This window comes from Pteropus alecto, unplaced genomic scaffold (assembly GCF_000325575.1).
Source record: "Pteropus alecto unplaced genomic scaffold, ASM32557v1 scaffold194, whole genome shotgun sequence".
Taxonomy (NCBI): Eukaryota; Metazoa; Chordata; class Mammalia; order Chiroptera; family Pteropodidae; genus Pteropus; species Pteropus alecto.
Window position 1 is genome coordinate 531,902 of NW_006436281.1, and position 18,862 is coordinate 550,763.

The window sequence follows — 18,862 nt, forward strand, 5'->3', positions numbered from 1 at the left end:
GAATGAATGCTTAATTTTGTAAATACTAAGATGGTCATATTAGTATTGGTTCAGTTTGATTCTTCTGAGCCCTGTTTTTAAGCTTTGTTAGGGTGGCGCTAGAGTAACCTTTATTCTAAAGCAGTTGTTCTCAATTAGAAGTGTTTTTGACCCAACATGGGACACTTGGAAATGTCTGTAGTCATTTTCGATTATCATGACTAGAGGGGTGGCCACTACAGACAACTGAGCAGAGACCAAAGAGCCTGCTAAACGTCCTGCCATTAGCAGGGTCATACCCTTCAACAAAGAATCACCTGATGTGAGATGTTAGTAGTGCTACTATTGAGAAACTCTGTTCTAGAGATAATTTAGCCCTCCTATGAAAGCATGGCCCATCGGGCTGCTGTCGAATGTCCTGTGATCAGTAAGGGCTTGTACTTTGGCTGTTTGGAATTCAAGCTTCCCTAAGTCTGCTAAGCTCCAGAACCATTCAGCCCATGGCTCCCCAGCCGCTCTTGGCCTGGTCTGTGCATTTTCATCCCATACGTGCACAGTGTAGTTTTTAGCAGACTCAAAAGATGCTTGTGAGATTTCCAATGCTCCTCTGCACTGTTCCTTTCTTTCTGTAACTCTGCCCTGGAATTTTCAGCTACCTCAGCCTCCCCATTCTCTGATTTCTGTCTCTTTAACTCATCAAGGTTCTGTTTGGGTTCCTACTTTCTGTACCCGAGTTCAAAAATTATCTAATTAGGGTGATCATAGGGCTCATCTTGTGTTTCAGGGATCAAGGTAGTGTGCTTTCAATGTCTGAAAACATTGTTTCATAGGTTTTTTCCCTATTTTTCTGCTTATTTATGGTAGGAAGGCACATTCAGTACCAGTTACTCTGTTGCAGCCAGAAACAGAAGTTTCGATCTGCATTTTTAATATATTTCATATTTCATATGTCATATTTCAGTGAGTTAATGTACCTTTAAAATTCCGTATTTCTAGATATTAAAAAAAAAATGTTTTAGAGAACACTGCTGTAACAGTTTTCCTACATATGCTCAGCTCCCAAAAAGCAATTCTGGAGACTACCGCAGTTCTGGAGAAGTGCTTTTTCCTATTCTTCCTTCTAAGTACAGCTAAAAATCAGTGTATGTAAAACAAACATGGAAGGTTGGGTGAAGGCCGACTGGCTAGGGATGTCAAGACTTGAGGAATGCCACGGCAATGAGATACTTGGGTGGTTTTTTGTTTGTTTGTTTGTTTGTTTTGCCTCATATATCTGAGACCAAGTACTGGAGAAGATGGCAATATGGAAATACCAATGGGTGCAGAGCAAAAAAGCCCAAAAAAAGCCTCTCTCCAGTCAGAGGGCCAGGAAAATGGGTAGCAAGACAAAACTTTTATTAAACAGGAACTGCTCTTCCATAGTTGTTGGTGGAGACTGTGTGGGAGCCTGGACCTGCCCCCAACCTGGTGGTAATGAGACCTCTCCCTTCTCTAGCTTGTCTGGTGGCAGAGGGGGCCTAGTGGAAAGGCAGGGCTTTCACCACTTCCCGGTGAGACTGAGGCCAAACCTCCGCCACCCCAATATGTCAACAGAGGCCAAACGGGACAGTAACAACTAGCTCTGCCCCTTCCAGCAGGTGTAATTTCTTCATAGGCCAAGTAAAGAACCAGAACTCTCACCCTGGCCCAGAAATAATGAACCCTTCGCCCCGCCAGGCGTTAATAGAGGCCAAATGGGGGATCTTGACTTCTGCCCCCCAGCTGGCAATAACAGAGTTCCGCCTCCCTTTCCCTTCCAGGGAAGTGTCAGAGGAGGCCTAGTAAAACAAGGTTTAGATGAAATCACAGGTCTCATAACAAGACCAAAAATGTCCAAGTTTCAATAGAAAATCACTTGGTACCCAAGAACCAGGAAAATCTCAACTTATATGAAAGACAATCAACAGAAACAGTGAGCTGTCATAGATGGTAGTTGTCTGACAAGGAAATTTTTTCATTGTGGTATAATATACATAACATTCACAGTTTTAACCATATCTAAGTATCCCATTTAGTGGTATCATGTAAATTCTCAGGGTTGTGCAACCATCGCCACCATGCATCTCTAGAATTTTTTTCATTTTCCTAAACTGAAACTGTACACATTAAACAGCAAGTCCCCGTTTCCCTCTCTCCCTAGTCTCTGGCAACCGCCATTTAATTTTCTGTCTCTGTATATTTGACAACTCTTGGTACGTCATATAAGTGGGACCATATACATAATCCTTTTGCGACTGGCTTATTTCACTTAGTGTAATGTCTTTGAGGTTCATCCATCTGACAAGGATTTTAAAGCATGTATCAGAAATATTTCATTAAGCAATTACATGCTGGAAACATGAAAGAAAATCTTAGCAAAGAAATAGATATAAAGTAGAACCAAATGGAAATTTTAGGACTGAAAAATACAGTAAATGAAAAAAAAATCAATGGGTGGACTCAACAGCAAAATGAAGGGACAGAGGAAAGAACTTGAAGATAGAGTGATAGAAAATAATGCAAATAAAAGAAAATAGACTGGAAAAAAAAAATGAACAGAGCCTCAGGGACCCATGGGACTATAACAAAATATCTCAACGTTCATGTCATTGCGGTCCCAGGGGGAGAGGAGGATAAGGGTGAGACTGAAGAAGTAGTTGAAGAAATAGGTGGAAAATGTCCCCAATTTGGTAAGAGATATAAACCAACAGATTCAAGAAACAGTGAACCCCAAGCAGAGTAAACCCAAAGAAATCACAACAAGACATGTTCAACTTCTGAAAACTAACAAGAAAAAAAAAAAAATCAAAAGCAGAGAGGAATGACACCTGAGCTGTAAAGGAAAAACATTCAAAGGACTGGATTTCTCACCAGAAAGCACGAAGGCCAGAGACATGGTGCACTATTTTTCAAGTGCTGAAAACAGAGCTGTCAATGCTATATCCAGTAAGAATATCCTTTGGGAATAAAGGGGAAATCAAGACATTTTTAGATACAGGAAACTTAAGTGTATTTGTCACCAGCAGACTTGCTCTGAATAGCGAATGGAAGTTCTCTAAACAGAAAAGCAAATAGAAAAAGGCTTGGGATTTCAGGAAGAAAGATCAATGAGTGGGTAAAAATAGGGATTAGACTGTCTCAAGTTTTCTATTATGTTTCATGTTTGGAGCAAAAATGGCATTGTCTGACAGTTTTAAATGTATACAGAGGAAATACTTAAGAGTTATATGTGGGGTAGGGTAGGAGACTTAAAGGGAGGGAAAGTTTTTATATTTCATTCAAACTGGTAACAACAGCAGTAGACCGATGAGATGTATGTATGTAATATAATAAATATAATAACCTGCAGCAACCACTAAAACCGCGAAGAGAGATGCTCAAAGACACTAGATAAATGACAGGAAAATGGGGAAAAAACAAAAATAAAACTTCAGAGTTAAGTCCTAACATGAATAATTCATTAAATGTAAACTAAATGCACCAATTAAACTACAGAGATTGGTATTATGGATTGAAACATGAGATCCAACTCCATGCTACAAGAAACTCATTTCAAATATAATGATATATGCAGATTAAAAGGATGGAGAAAATTATACCATGCAAACATTAATGAAAATAAAGCACAGGTGACTAATATAAAAATGTAATCATAAATTTACCACACCAGCCATAATTATATTAATAAAAGCTAACATTCATTGAAGACCTATGTACTAGATGCATACGTTTTAAGACAATGCTGTCAGTAGAACTTCTGCAATGATGGGAATGTTTTCTATTGTGCTATCCGACACAGTATCCATTAGCCACATGTGGCTCTTGAGACTTTGAAATGTAGCTAATGCAACTCGGAGAGAAGTTTTAATTTTATATAACAAAATTTAAATTTACATCATCACATGGGATTAGTGGCTACTGGATTCGAACAGTTTTAGGAACTTTCTATACATTCATTAATAGAAGAATTTTCTTTTATGGGTCCCATCATACAGATAATGAAATGGATTAAGAGATTTGTCTCAGGTGATGGCTGCTTGTGAGGGTCATAGCTTTGGGATTTAAACTGAAGTGTCCTGGCATGAAAAACCTAACTTTAACACTGAATGCTGTCAAAAATAGCGTCATAGATAGGTGACATGTGCCTTGAGAGTGCAGAGGACCAAGTTCATAGTCCTCAGGTCACCCTTCCTGAGTGGGCGGGGAGGATGGCTGGGAACTTGTTCCAGATTCTGAGGGCCATGAGTCTACTTTACATAGTTTTTCTTCTTCATCCCACATTTCAATTCCATATGTGAATTTTCCACATTCCCATCAAAAGTACATAATTAAAAAATAACTCGTTTGTTTCACTGGATGTCATTTGTGAGTAGTCCTACAGTAAGCACCCTAGAACTCTAACTGTTGAGTCATGAGGTAAACACATTTTATAATTTGATGGGCACTACCAAATTGTCCCAGAAATGTTAGGTCAGTGTAGTCCCAGCAGGGTCTGATAGTCGTCTTTCCTTTCTCACACAGCACACTCACTAAGCCTGGGTGCTGTCACTTTGTTACAGTCTGACAAACCTCCCCCTCCCCCCACTTACTGCTGCCCTCTCCCAGGGGCCCTTGGTGGTGAGATTGAGGTTGCCTGTGTTTGACGTTGTAGGAGGAAGTGACGTTCAAGGACGTGGCTGTGATCTTCACAGGGGAGGAGCTGGAGCTGCTCAACTCCGCCCAGAAGAAGCTGTACCGAGAGGTGACGCTGGAGAACTTCAGGAACCTGGTCTCAGTGGGTGAGGACATGTGCCTTCTGTCACTCAATGTCAGCTCCCAGGACAGTCTTGGTTTCAAATGTTGAAGATATTGGGACTCTAAATATGCATCCCCCAACCTTGGGATGTGAGTTTCCTAATTCCTGTGGGACAGCTCCTCTATTCTTTGCCTGTGGTTTATAAATTGCAGTTGTGACATCTTGGTGGGGTTTAAAACCAGTTGGTGAGTTGCATTATTATTGCGTTTAATGAAACGGAGCTAGCATAGCTCCTCGTCAAGAACTGCATGCAGCGCAACCAAAACAGTAAAAACAGGAACGGATGTGATAAAAGTAGGTAATGATTGGAATCAGAAGTTTCAGTCACTTGATCCAGTGATCTGTCTGCTTCTGTGGGTTTATGTACTGGATCACAACATAAAACGTATTTATTACAACAGGTCACGGTCAGAATTTGGAGACATAGTACTTAAAGCGCATATGGATTATAGTATTGGGATTAAAATTTTTGTCTTTAGTGTAACCGCCTTATACATAGGCCATTCATTTTTCCCAGGGTATCACTCTTTCAGATTAGATCTGATATCACAGTTGGGGAGAAAGCAGAAGCTTCAGATGCTAGAGCTAGAAACCTGTGGAGGTGGGTGTTCGTTCAGGTGACAAAGGGCAGCCTGAGTCCCCGCAGGGAGCAGCCCAGATGCTCTCCTCACCGCCCCCTGGGGGCGGCCACCACCCTGGCCCGAGCCCCCGCCATTCATTCCTCCTCTTAGTCGCAGCAGCTTCCCACTGCCTCCTGCGGTCTGCTCTCCCTCAGCAGCCCCATCAGACAGCAGCAGGATCGCGTCTGACCAGGTCGTTTCTCTGTTCACCAGTGGTGACTCCGGCTCACGCATACCATGCCTTGCAGGCGCCTGCCTAGGGTGGCCACCCACCCCTTCTCTCACTTGATTTCCTCTCCCTTCCCTTTGCTCGGCCCCTTCCTGCCGCCCAAGGCTGCTTTGTTTTTCACACCCTTGTTTTATGAACCTGAGTGTACCTCCACCTGGATGGAGGTCTTTCCCTCGGCCCCCCATCTGCCTGCGGGCTCTCACTCCATACCACCCCCTGGCTCCCGCCTCACTCATCTGTGTCTGCTCAGATGTCATCTCGTCACAGAAGCCTGCTCCGACAACCCTGCTTCCCATCTTCATCCCCCTGAAATTAGCCTATTCTGAGACTAATCATTATGCGCCAACTGACATATTAACGGATTATGTTTTGTTTACTGGTTTATGGCCTCTCTATCCCCATTAGAGTGTGATGAAAGCCGGGATTGTATCTGTTGTCTTTATTGCTGTGTGCCAGGTGCCTCTGGTAGACTTGACACGTAGGTTAGGCTCGTTAAATATTTGTTTAGCAGGCGGATGAATGGATGAACTAGTGGGCGAGTGGGTAGGTGGTCCAGTTTGGGTGGTAGCGAGAGGCTTCCCTCACGGCTCGCGCTGACCATGGTCTCTGCGGTTGTCAGGAAGCACTGCCTCCTCCGTGGACCCAGTGACATTCTCCCGCTCTACCTCCTCCTCGCCTCTCTCCCTTCCCTTCATTTCCCCCTTTTCTTCACTCTCTTCTTCCTCCATTTATCTTTACTTTGCATATCCCTCAGGTAAACCCAGCCTAAAACAGTCAGTAGAGTCCTACTTGCTGGATAGAAGCACCAAACATCAAAAACTAAATCAAACAAAAATTCGGGGAAATCCAGCTGCTAATCTGATAGTTTGGGCCCTGCCTGTTGGAAGTAGTGGGGGAAATCTTAGTCCTTTTAGTTTCTTTTCTTGTCTTCATGCTGCGTGGAGGTTTCCTGCAGTCAGCAGGATCGGGCGCTGGCTCCGTTTGGCTCCCACCCTCGTGTTTCTGCATAAATGTAGCCTTGGGAATCACCACCCCAGCTGCTACTGTTGTCTCTTTTTCTCTTAATAGGTAGCTTGCCAACTGCTTTGCCTTCTTGAACAAATCTTTTATTTTTAAAATTTGGGCCAGCTTTTCGTTGAAATATGTACAGAAAATTGCACGGATTATAAACGTACAGCTCCGTGAATTTTCAGGGTGTAAAATGACTTCTTGTTTTACAGTTGTTTTTTTTTTTTTTTAAATCAAGGTAACGTTTCCATATGCACAGTTTAAGCATGCAGTTTAACGAGTTTTGACAAATGGTTGTACCTCTAACTCGCAGCCTTCAGAAAGCTGAACAATTCTCATGGCATATTCTACCCTCCTCTCCCTTATTAAAATTTCTTTTGGCAACAGCAGAATACCCCCGGATTTCGCATTTCGTCTGTCCATCTAGTTGCCCCACTCCATCTGTGAAGAATATCCTTGAGGCCTGTTTTCCTTGTACTGTGGTGCAAATGAAAGTGTTTCTTCTCCCTTAAGGATCCTTATAGACAAAAGCCGACCCGAGAACAGTGCTAGGCGGCTCTCACTTCACTCCTCCTGGAGGCATCTCACAAGTGGAGAATAAACCAGTGTGATTGAAGGATTATTTCCAAACATTGTTACTCCTCTGGTGAATGTGTAACCTAATTACACTTTCTGTGGACTTGTATTAGCTATCTGTACCTGTATAACAAATTACCCTTAAACTTAGCAGCTTAAAACCGCAAACATTTATTCTCAGTCTCTCAGAGTCAGGAACCTAGAGGCAGCTTAGCTGGTGGTTCTGGGTCAGGATCTCATAAAGTTGTTGTCGGCATCCCCCAGAGCCGCGGGCCACTGAAGGCTCGATGGGACTGCAGGCTTGCTTCTGAGATGGACTCATCCTGTGGCTGTCAGCAGAAGGCCTCAGTTCCTTACTGGCTTTTGACAGGAGATCTCCGACCTTTGCCAAGTGGGCCTCTCCTAGGGCTGCCTGAGTGTCCACAGAACATGGCAGCTGGTTTCCTCCAGCTGAGTACACCCAAGGGTGTGATGCAGAAACCACAGTGTCTTTTATGACCAAACCTTGGAAGTGATGTACTGTCACTCCTGCCATATTCTGTTGGCTTCATAGACCAAATCCTGATACATCGTGGGGGTGGGACTTGATAGCATATGGACAAGAGGAGGCAGGATCGGTGGGAGCTGTCCTGTGTGCTGGCTGTCCTGTGTGCTGGCTGTCATGGCACCTTTTGGTACGTACAGATCCATGTCTACAAAACCTGGAAGAAATATTAGCCATTCCGGTTTATCAGAAAATTCAGCCAAGTTAAGTGGCAACAATTATCACAGGATTTTTACTCCCATGAGATGTGTCAGTTATGGAAAGTGTTTTCTAGTTTTTTTCCACTTATAATACTGAGCACTTGAATATTATATGCCAGGACATCATTGAAACAAAGAGGGATTCTCTGAAAGCTAGTTTGTTTATTAACGTGTGTGTTTACTGGCTAAAACAGGAAATAATGGCGCCATCTCATGGTTCATTACCAGGACAGCTGAAGTGTTTCCCTTTGCAAATACATTCTTTTCACTTTGCTGAGAATGTCTCTGCTCTGTTGCCCATATCTCTAGTTTTGGCCTCATATGTAAGTCCTGGTTGAGTTCCAAATGAGTCTCGTCAACACTCAGTGGGTGGGAGCCCACTCCACACTGCTTCGTGATAAAGCTGAGCTGAGCTCTCCTCCAGTCGCTTGAGGGTCGAGTGTGGCTGGCCTGTGAAACGTATTCATCTCTGAAACACATTCACGTATCCTCATTTTCATCTCTGAATTCTTCTTCTTCTAGGGCACAGGAATCAGAATGAGATAGAGACTCTTCAGGAAGTAGGGTTAAGATATATTTTAAATGAAGACCTCATATACTGGCAAATATGGGAACAATTTATAAGTAAATTAACCACAAATCAAGACTCGACAATAAATCTGCGAGGCAAGACGTCTGAGTTGCCAAAACAAGGTAATTCCTCCTGTCAGTTGTGGGCAGGAGAATCTACTCAAGTTTCCGAAGATAACTATGTAAGAAAGCTTCAAGTGAAAGTTCAGAGTTCCAGTAGTATAAAAAATCAAGAGTTTCCAATTAAGACCACCTGGGATTTCTGGAAGAAAATGTGTCTGAAAGAGTCACAGAATGATCAGAGTAGGTGTCGACAAAGTGATGGAAAAAATAAACTGTGGATGTATGATCATCATGTTATGACAGGGAGCTCTCATCATGACGACGATGATCAGGAAAGACACAAAGGTGAGAAGTCTGATAGCCATAAAAATTGTGGGAAAGGCGTCATGAAGAAACCTTCGCGTCATAGTAGAATCCACTCAGGAGAGCAAAGCTCTGATGAGAACGGAAAAGGCTCCAGCCTTGGACCTCATCAGCCATTGCACTTAGGAGAGAAGCGCCATGTATGCAGTGAGTGTGGGGAGAGCGTCAGCCACGGCTCAGGGCTTTGCACTCACCCAAGTGTTCACACAGGAGAGAGATGCAGTAGGACCGGCGAGCGTGGTGGGCATGGACGTCAGAGTGTACATCTGCAAACTCACCAAAGAGCGGGCGCAGGAGAGAAATCCTCCACACGTCCTGTTTGCGGTAAGAGCTTCAGTCGGAACTCTTCTCGTCTCCCTCATGAGCCCATTCACCCAGGAGAGAACCCGCAGAGGGCTGGCGAGTGTGGGAAAGCCTCTGGCCGTAGTTTAGATCTTAACCCTCACCGTGCAGACGACACTGGAGAGAAATCCTGGAAATGTGAGGTGTGCGATAAAGTCTTCAACCAGACGTCACAACTTCAAGCCCATCAGCGAGCCCACCGTAGAGACAAAACACACAGACGTGAGGCGAGTGACAAAGCCCACCAGAAAGCCCACTCGAGCGACAAAACACACAAACGGGAGGCAGGTGACAAAGCCCATCAGAGAGCCCAACCTAGCGACAAAACACATAAACGCGAGGCAGGTGACAAAGCCCATCAGAGAACCCACACCAAAGACAAAACACACAAACGGAAGGCGCGTGACAGAAGACAGAAGCCTGGCGCTCCTCAGGGAGAGAAACCGTTTAAATGTGATGTTTGTGGTAAGGACTTTGGTAAGGCCTCAAATCTTAATACCCATCAGAGAATGCACACTGGAGAGAAGCCGTACAAATGTGATACGTGCGATAAGTACTTCAGCCATAATTTCCATCTTCAGGCTCATCAGAGAGTCCACACAGGAGAGAGACCATACAAATGCGACACATGTGGTAAGGGCTTCGGTCAGATTTCTCATCTGCAGGCCCATCGGAGAGTCCACACGGGAGAGAAGCCATACAAATGTGACAGGTGTGGGAAGGGCTTCAGTCAGAGCTCACATCTTCAGGACCACGAACGGGTCCACAGTAGAGAGAAACCCTACAAATGTGCTACATGTAGGAAGCGCTTCAGTCGGAATTCTTATCTTCAAGCCCATCAGAGAGTCCATACGGGAGAGAAGCCCTACAAATGTGAGGAGTGTGGGAAAGGCTTCATTTGGAACTCGTATCTTCACGTTCATCAGAGGATCCACACAGGAGAGAAACCCTTTAAATGTGGCGTCTGTGGTAAGCGCTTCAGACAGACGTCACACCTTCAGGCCCATCAGAGGGTCCACACTGGAGACAAATCCGACTAATGTTTTGCTTTCGTAAGAGCCAGTGTCTTCAGGTTCGTCAAAGAGTACACAATGGTGATAAATCCAGCGCACCGGATGAGCGTGATAAAATTGTGTTGTTCTTCAGAACTTAGACTTCTTGTTTTCATCAGAAAATCTACACAACAGAGAATACAAAACTTTGCATTTTAAGAATTCAGGTGTGAGCTGAGTTTTTCTTCACAGTCATCTGAATTCCATTGGAGGGAACCCATCTGTCACATGAATATGGCTCGCATTTTGGGCAGGACTCAAAATGTCACAGTTCTTAAGAGCATACACAACAGAGAAATCCTATAAGAGTGGTACAGTATGTTCGTCATAACCTTCACATTCAGTAGAATCTACACAGGAGAGAGGCCTTTAAAATGAGAAGGAAGAACAGGACTTTAGCAAAAGTGTAATGATGGACATGAAATTCAGGGCCACTAGAAGGTCAGGTCCATGGGGGCAGGAAGTTTGTTTGTTGCTGAGTGACCATGACCTTGACCAGTGCCTAATAGTGGATATCCTAGAAGTGTCTTAAGTTGGTGAAGAAATGCCTGTTATAAATAGGACAACTATATGAAAATTTTAATGAGCTCAAGCTCAATTTGTCAGAGTAAATTCTACTAGGGAAAGGATTTTCCAAGTCTTGAAAATTAAGGAAATGATCACTTAATAAAGATACATAAATTCATGCAGTCTGCAATTTGAGTGTAAGATTTTTGCAGTTGGCTCCTGACCTCTGCTCAGCTTCACTTTTCAAGCAGTAATGGGCTATAGTTTTTATCTTATCATTTAAGACTTTTTTGTGTGCACTGTTCTGTCAGTTGTGTAATAGTGTAAGTTTCACTGTATTTTGGGGGTCTTTTGTGGCAGGAACAGACAGAATGAAAAACGAGAAACTTGTTTTCAATTCCTTAAAGCATCATGAGAAAGGTGTGGGGAAAAAAAGAGCAACATATAACCTGCATTTTGGGTGTTGAACTAAGCTTTTAAGGCACAGAAAATTTTGGACACCACCCCCTACTTCTCAGATGCTTCAGTAGTTTTTAGGCTTGCTTGGCTGAACAGTTTACTCAAATAGGTGTATATTTACTGGAGGCAGGGGACAGCTTCCCATAATTTTTTTTCTGACCCTTGCTTTCCGTGACACTGGATGCTTAAGATCTGTGATAGCTTAAGTTTCCTGTCACCACCGAAAATCTAGGGCCAATAATGTTCTGCTTTGTCATTAGCAGACACTAGCGTGGACTACTAGAGCTCAGGGTTGTTTACATTAGTTAGGATGTTTGCAGTTGTAAGAAATAGAGAACCCACCTCAAACTAGCTGAGACACAAGGAGAGTTTATTGGGGTGCATAATTAAGAAAGCAGGTAGGACAGGAAGTAGGCCCGGTCAAAATAAATCTTGGTCAGTTTTGTGATTTTCCTCACCTCTACCCTTCTGATTGAGTTGATTTCCACTTTTGTTCATTCCAGCCTACTGATAGGAAATTTATGTAGAGAATCAATGCTCTGTGAACTTTCCTGTAGCACACTCTCCTTTCTAAAGCAGTTGCTTTCTTTTTTCCTTTGTCTTTTATTATTTTATTTTATTTTTTTAAATTTTATTTTATTATTAGTGTCAAGTATACAGTGCATTAGTTAGACATTTATAAAGTTTATAAAGCAATCCCCCTGATTGCTCTCTCCTTCCTCTGGCTGTCCACCTAGCCACTACATTAGAGCTAACTGCGTTTCCTATGCCGTGATCCCTATCCCTGTGACCATCCATTGACCAGTAATTTGTACTTCTTTAACCCTTCACCCCATTCTCCCAGCCCCCCAACTCCCCTTCCCTCTGGCTGTCTTCAGATTGTCCCTTATATTTGTAAAGCAGTTGTTTTCTGAACCTCTTGTTGAGACTTGGTATTTTCCTAAATAAACCATATCTAAGCACAAATATTTATAGAGTTACTGTGTGTTGTGATTTGTTGTTTTGCATCTGCGTTCTAGAGAATCTTTAAAAAACTTTTTCAGAGTAAAATTAGAGTTTTTCTAAAAATAATGCCTGAGATTTTTAAACAAGCAAAATAATTCAGGAAAAGCACTAATACAAGTAATACCACTGATACGTGTCAAAAGTATTTTATTGAACATTTTTTAGAGTGTCTGTTTTTGGGGTACAGGTTTATTCAATTTTACAAAACTAGGGTAATATGCACACTATATTGTAACTTGATTTTCTTCACTCATTAATATGTCGGAAACATTTTCTATCAATCTTGATCCATAATGTTTTAATTGTGTAGTATTCCAGCATACAGATGGATTTTTTTTACTTAATTTCCTACTGAAGAATGCTCAGTTTGTGTCTTCTGATCAGTAGTTCAATGAAAAATTTAGAATATTAACATCCATTTTCATGCTGGGTTTCTTGGAAGAAATTTCTAGAATTGGTACTATATCAAAAAATAACCACTTTTAGATTTGGTGTATATTGTGTGGCTATCTTCCAAGAGTACACGAGATTGCTCATTCCACAACCCTCCTGAGTAGTGGAGATACAATTTTGACTGGATAAAAATGGCCTCCCGGTATTATTCTTGCTTACTAGAAGAAAAAAAATCCTCTGTAGAGAAAGATGCCATACAAAGCGTCCACATATTTTTATAAGCAATGCCTGGCATTAAAACAAAAATTAATCTGTCAAGGAAAAAGATTACATGATCCAAAACAAAGAGAAAGACGATGGAAACCGACCCCCTAGGGGATCCAAACATTGGAGTTACCAAACATGGATTTTAAAATAAAGGTTCTTAATATGTTCATGAAAATGTGGAGAATTTCACCACAGAACTGTTAAAAGGAATCCCATAGTCTTGGATTCGATAAATATGATAACTCATTAAGAATGCAATCGATGGGTTTGTAAAAAGCAAATCAGACGTGGCTAATGCTGTTTATTCTCTAACCCGCAGAGCTCGGTGGACTGTGAGCTCCCTAAGGGGAGAGACCGTGTCTTATTAACGTGTGTGAAGTGAATGTTTCTGGAAACTGTGAGGCCCGGGAGGGAAGAAGCCTTTGCTGGAGAGAATGAGTTCTGGGAGCCCTTTGGGCAACAGGTCCCTGCCAAACGAGAACAAGTTTTGCTTTTAAAAGTCAACTCAGATAACTGCCCGTGAGAATCCTGCCAGATCAATAATTCTGGAACTTTCTGTCCTTGGCAATTCTGGCCTCGGTAGTTAACCACACTGGGGTGACTGGGAAAAGGCAAGGAACATGGTGGATTTGATTCAAAAGTGTAAGGTAAGAATGACAGTCTTGGGGGTGGGGACAGTCTCAGGGTGAGACGAAAGGTAAAGTTATCGTCAGGGAAGCGGCGTGTGAACAGATGGTTCAGGTGAGGAGGACCCAGCAGTGGCAGCTGGCGGAATGCTACTAGGTTATGCCCCGGCCGGCTAGTCCAGGGCGGTCAGGCCCACCTGGCCTGGTGAGTTCTTTTCTGTCATGTTTGCCTTCTGTCTCCAAAGGAGAACAGTTCAGCAGATTACAGAGAAGTGAGATTTCCTTTCTCTGTCAAATCCCTCGTCCATTCTCAGAGGTTGGATAGGTCTCCAGTGAAGGGAGTTTAACATCCTTTGGAAGACACTGCAGAGCCACCATTCTCTCCGTCTTTAAGCCTCAGTGAGGTAAGTGATGCTTTTCCCCATGCGACCTGAGGAAATCGGCCCAGAGGGTTAAAACCATCGCCCTCGTTCACAGAAGTAGGATTTGAACGGGTTTTCAAAATTTAAGAATTTAATTCGTAATTATGAAACACTTCAAAAATAAAAAGAGAAAAATACCATGGACCCCCATATGTTCATCACCCAAATTCAACGATTATCAATCAAGATTTTGCCACATTTGCTCAATCTCATCCCTTTTTATCATAAGTGCTGAAATAATTTAAAGTGAATCCCTGATATGTCATTTTACACTAACCTATTTCAATGGGCATCTCTTAAATATAGACTATTTTTTATTAGACCACAAAGCCACTATCACACTTAACAAAATTAGTAATCAAATTCCTGTGATTGCTTTGATTTTTCACTTTACAGTCAGTAGTTCTCTGTACTGTCTAGTTTTGGTATCAGGATAATACTGGCCTCTTCTATTTTCTGGAAGAGATTATGTAGAATGGTGCTCATTATCCTTTAAATATCTCAGTAGAACTCTCCAGTGAAACCACCTGGGTGTGGGCGTCATCCCCAAGAGCACAGAGATGGACTCCGTGAGCTGAGGTTTAAACCCTGGCGTGACTACTTAGTGTCTGTATGCCCTTCCACAGGTAAATAAGCCTCTGCCTCTGTTTCTTCATTGTAAAATGAGGCTAATATTTGGGATGTTAGGAATAAATGACATAATACATGTTAAGCAAGGGAAACTGTACACAGGTTGCAGTAACTGCCCATGGATCTTTGTCTCACTAGGCTAATAGATGGTGCACACACACAAACCACTGCAAACACGATTCTTAATGGCTTCTTAACACCAGAAGCAACCCCCTGAGATCAGAAATAACACGAGAATGTCCGCTATCACATTGTGTCTGTAATTAAAAATTTTAGCCAGTGCAAGGAAACAATAATTAAACGAGGCATAAGGATTAGGGAAAAAACCTCATTTGCAGATGACATTATGATGTATGTGGAAAATCCAAAAGAATCTACAAATAAGTCATTAGTAAGTAAATTTAGGCCACAATATACAGTGCCGGTATAAAAAATTCAGTGGTGTTCCTGTGTACTGGCAGTGGTTAGAATATGAGAAGTAAAAGAATTTATAAAGGAACTAAAAGTACCGAATCCCGGGACTAAGTCTAATAGAAGAAATGTTTTCTGCACAGAAAACAATAAAACAGAAACTGCAGACCTAAGCGAATGAGACAACAAAACTATTATAAATATTAAATTTGCTGAGAGTAGACCTTAATGTTGGCCAACACTAGCAGTGATAATTATGTGACATTGTAGAGATGGTAGCTATGATATTGCAACATAAATGTATCAAATCAGTATGTTGTACACCTTAAAATTTACACAGTATTGTACGTCAAATAGATCTCAAAAAAAAAAAAAGTGAAAAACCATCATGGGTGCTGCTGGGCCCTCTGGGTCACATGGAAACGCCCTAGCAAAAAGCTTGTTTGAGGGGACTGGCTGAAACTGAGCTGACCTACACGATGGGTCGATACAGAGACTAATTGCTTTTCTGACTTGTGAGCCCTGTCTGTCAAATTTGGATTTTGATCAGGAGAGATGTCGTTCAAAAAGACACGCAGTAAGGAGAATGTTCCCATTTCAGAAATCTGCGTGTCTCAGATTTGAACAGAAAAGGGCTTTTCTAAGGCAGGTGAGCGGAGCTGGCAGGCGCTTTGTGGGGGAGGGGCAGAGAGGGGCAGGAGGCCCCAGCAGGGCTTCAAAGGGAACTGGTTAATTGGTTAATGTCTTCCAGCACACCCCAGAGTCGTCCTGGGGATGCTCCTGGGGATGCTCGAGAACAGTAGATACAGGAGGAAACCCAGAGGAAGCGCCCAGAGAATGAGACCAATGCCGTCCAAGTCCCCGGGCGTGGGACTCTCTGCTCGCACCTAATCCTCACCGCCCCTGTCCACTCATGGGTTCATTCATTTCTCATTCCCTGTGCACCCCGCCTTTCATAGGTTTGGGGGATGGCGATATGAAGCCGAGTTAGAATTAATCACCTCTTAGGAGGTTAACTAATAAAATATCCCTGGAGGGTGATGGAAAGCGTCATCCCCTTTAAGTCTTCATCACCTTTAAGTGAAGGGCACGTGAAAGTTAACCAGGAAAACGAAGGGCACTAGGGCTTCCCAGGTGGAGATATGGCCTAAGCAAAGGGGCGAGAGGCCCTGAGAACTCAGGAAAGGCCACGTTTGCAAAGTCGGGGCTGGAAAAGGGACCTTGCTGGACGCCATGGACAAAAGTGAGCCAGGCGCAGCAGACCCTTATTTGGTTGGTGAGTTTTCCCCACTGAACACCTGGAATTGTCAGATCTCCGTGCAACGCCCAGTTACTGAGCAGAGGGCATCCGATGACGCTGGAGCCAGAGGAAGGAAATTAGGATGAGAAATTTAACAGTGACGGGCAACTCCTCTCAAATGCTTGTGCACCTGGCACTGTCCTGTGTGTTTTGTGTCTATTTTACTGCGTTATGCCTCCGGCCACCCTGGGAAGACGTCATGATTATCTTCCTTTAGTATTGATGAGGCACCGGCACGGGGAGAGCAAGTCAGAGTTAGAACCTCAAAGATGGGGCTCTGGAGACCACGCCCTTCCCGGCCTTGCAAGGTCTGGCAAGCAGAGTATCCAGCAGCGGGCGCTTCCTGCCTCTTTTCTGTGTCTTTCCGACTCCTTGGTGTAGACTGAATACTCCGCCCCCCAAAGATGTCCAGGTCCTGATCCCTAAACCGGCGAATATGTTTCCTTCCATGGTAAAAGGGATTTTGCATAGGTGATTAAATTAAGGGTCAGGATAATAGGCTGGATTTTCCAGGTGGGCCCAATGTAATCACAAGAGTCTCATAGCAGGCAGGCAGGTGTCCGGAGAGGTGAGAAGATGCTGTGCAGCTGGCTTTGCAGGTGAGGGCGGGGCCACGCGCGGCCCCGGGAGCGGCAAGAAACATCCCCCCTGGAGCCAGCCCTCTCGACACCCCGAGTTCAAACCCAGTGAGACTCACTTTGGATCTCCGACCTCCAGAACGGTATGAAAATAAATTTGTGTTGCCTTAAGCTATGTTTGTGCTAATTTTTTTTTTACAGCAGCCATAGGAAACGCATCTACTTCTCAACTGTCCTTTCACTGATCCCATGACAATGCCCCTCTCTCATTCGTCCTTGTCTTTAGAGCAGCCGGTGACACAGGAGTCGGAGCTCACGGGACCTCAGCCTTCCTATCCGTTAAGTGGGATCGCCATCCTTTTTTATGGAGAATTTATCTCATTTGCCAGGCCCTAAACCCGGCCTCACACAGATAACCTCACAAAACCTCCAATGGATTTCATCACCACTAAAGTATTATTAAATGAAACAAAGTCACAGTTTTTGTTTAAGAGGATAAATGAAGAAAAGTCAAAGGTTTCATTGGTCTGGGAACGCAGGAGAAGGGGGATGGGCCTTTGAGCCTCTACTGGCTTCGGGAAGAAAAGTCACCACCAAGTATTCTGGTCTATAAAACAAATAGATACCAAAAAAGTTCCTTGGCAACAAATAAGTAAAGCCGCCTGCCAGAGTGTGACACTTTGCAAAATCTGATGTTCAGGTGTCTGACAAGCACATTTGCACGGATGGCTTTATGAAGCAGAATTGCAGACAGGAAATGGGGTTCCCCCCACCACGGCAGATTATAACAGCTGTTCTCCACTCACAGTTAATCTTCACACCTACCCCATGAGGCAGGCACCATTGTAACCCTCAGCTTGCAAATGACAGAATTAACTTCAAAGTTACCCAACCAGTTAGTAGTGTGGCCGTGATCTGAACTTGGGCATTTTGGCCCCAGCAGCAAAATACATCATCCAGCCTCCCCTTCCCACATTTCCCAGGCCGGAAGGGAGCTCATGGCTGGAATCCAGCCCACACTTGGCTCACCAAGCCACAGGAGGCCGGGCCTGCTGGGTGGAAGGGGCACCTCTTTCTAAATTTCAGAAGGATGTCAAATAAGCTATGGGATGCCTGGCCTTTCTCTCATGACTTTTTTTCCTTCTGCAGTCCTGCCTTCTTGTGATGTGACTCTGGCCTTCCCTGACCGAGGCGGAGAAAAGCACCAAGTTCCAGGTGAGTTGCATTTTTAACATTTTGCAATGAGTGGCCACATCTTTTCTCCATTTCTCGAAAGATGACACAGATACTCAGGATCTGTAATGTACCCGGGGTTTGCTTTTTATCTGATTTCATTTACAGTTTTTGTTCTCTTTGCTTCACAAGTAATAGTGTAAAAGTGAATATAGATGTTAAAATAGAAAATTTCTACATTACTACTCTGCTTACGATTCAGTTGTTTTCAGTGCTTTTTAAATGTACATTCTTAAATATGCTTGCAAGAACAGAATAAGTATGATTTGAGCAGTGTTTTCTTTACTATTTTTCTATAACAGCATTATTGAGGTATAATTCACATACCAGACAATTCATCCATTTATAAAGTACAAAACTCAGTGGTTTTTAGTATATTCACAGATATGTGCAGCCATCACCACAGTCAATTTAAGAACATTTTCGTCACCTGTACCTTTTAGCTGTCACCTGTCCCTGATCAGAATAGAATCACATAATACGTGGTCTTTTAGGACTGGCCTCTTTGATTTGGTGTAATGTTTTCAAGGTTTATCTAAGTGTAGCCTGTATCGTTACTTCACTCCTTTTTATGGCTGAATGATATTCCATTGCAGGGATGAGGTAGATTTCATTTATCCATTCATCAGTCTGGATGGTTCCTACCTTTCGGCTATTATGTCTAATGCTACC

At 43.2% G+C, this 18,862-nt stretch overlaps 1 protein-coding gene across 11 annotated transcripts in view; it reads left to right on the forward strand.

The window, feature by feature from the left end:
• Nucleotides 1-11,044, forward strand: part of ZNF233 (zinc finger protein 233) — an 18,287-nt gene extending 7,243 nt beyond the window's left edge. For all 11 annotated transcript variants that reach the window (XM_025046768.1, XM_025046767.1, XM_025046766.1 and 8 more), the window contains 2 exons: nucleotides 4,649-4,775; nucleotides 8,492-11,044. In XM_025046768.1, coding sequence (XP_024902536.1) covers nucleotides 4,649-4,775; nucleotides 8,492-10,347 — 1,983 coding nt within the window. In that variant the 3' untranslated portion in view covers nucleotides 10,348-11,044. The remainder of the gene's footprint in view (nucleotides 1-4,648; nucleotides 4,776-8,491) is intronic.
• The last annotated feature ends 7,818 nt before the right edge of the window (nucleotides 11,045-18,862 follow it).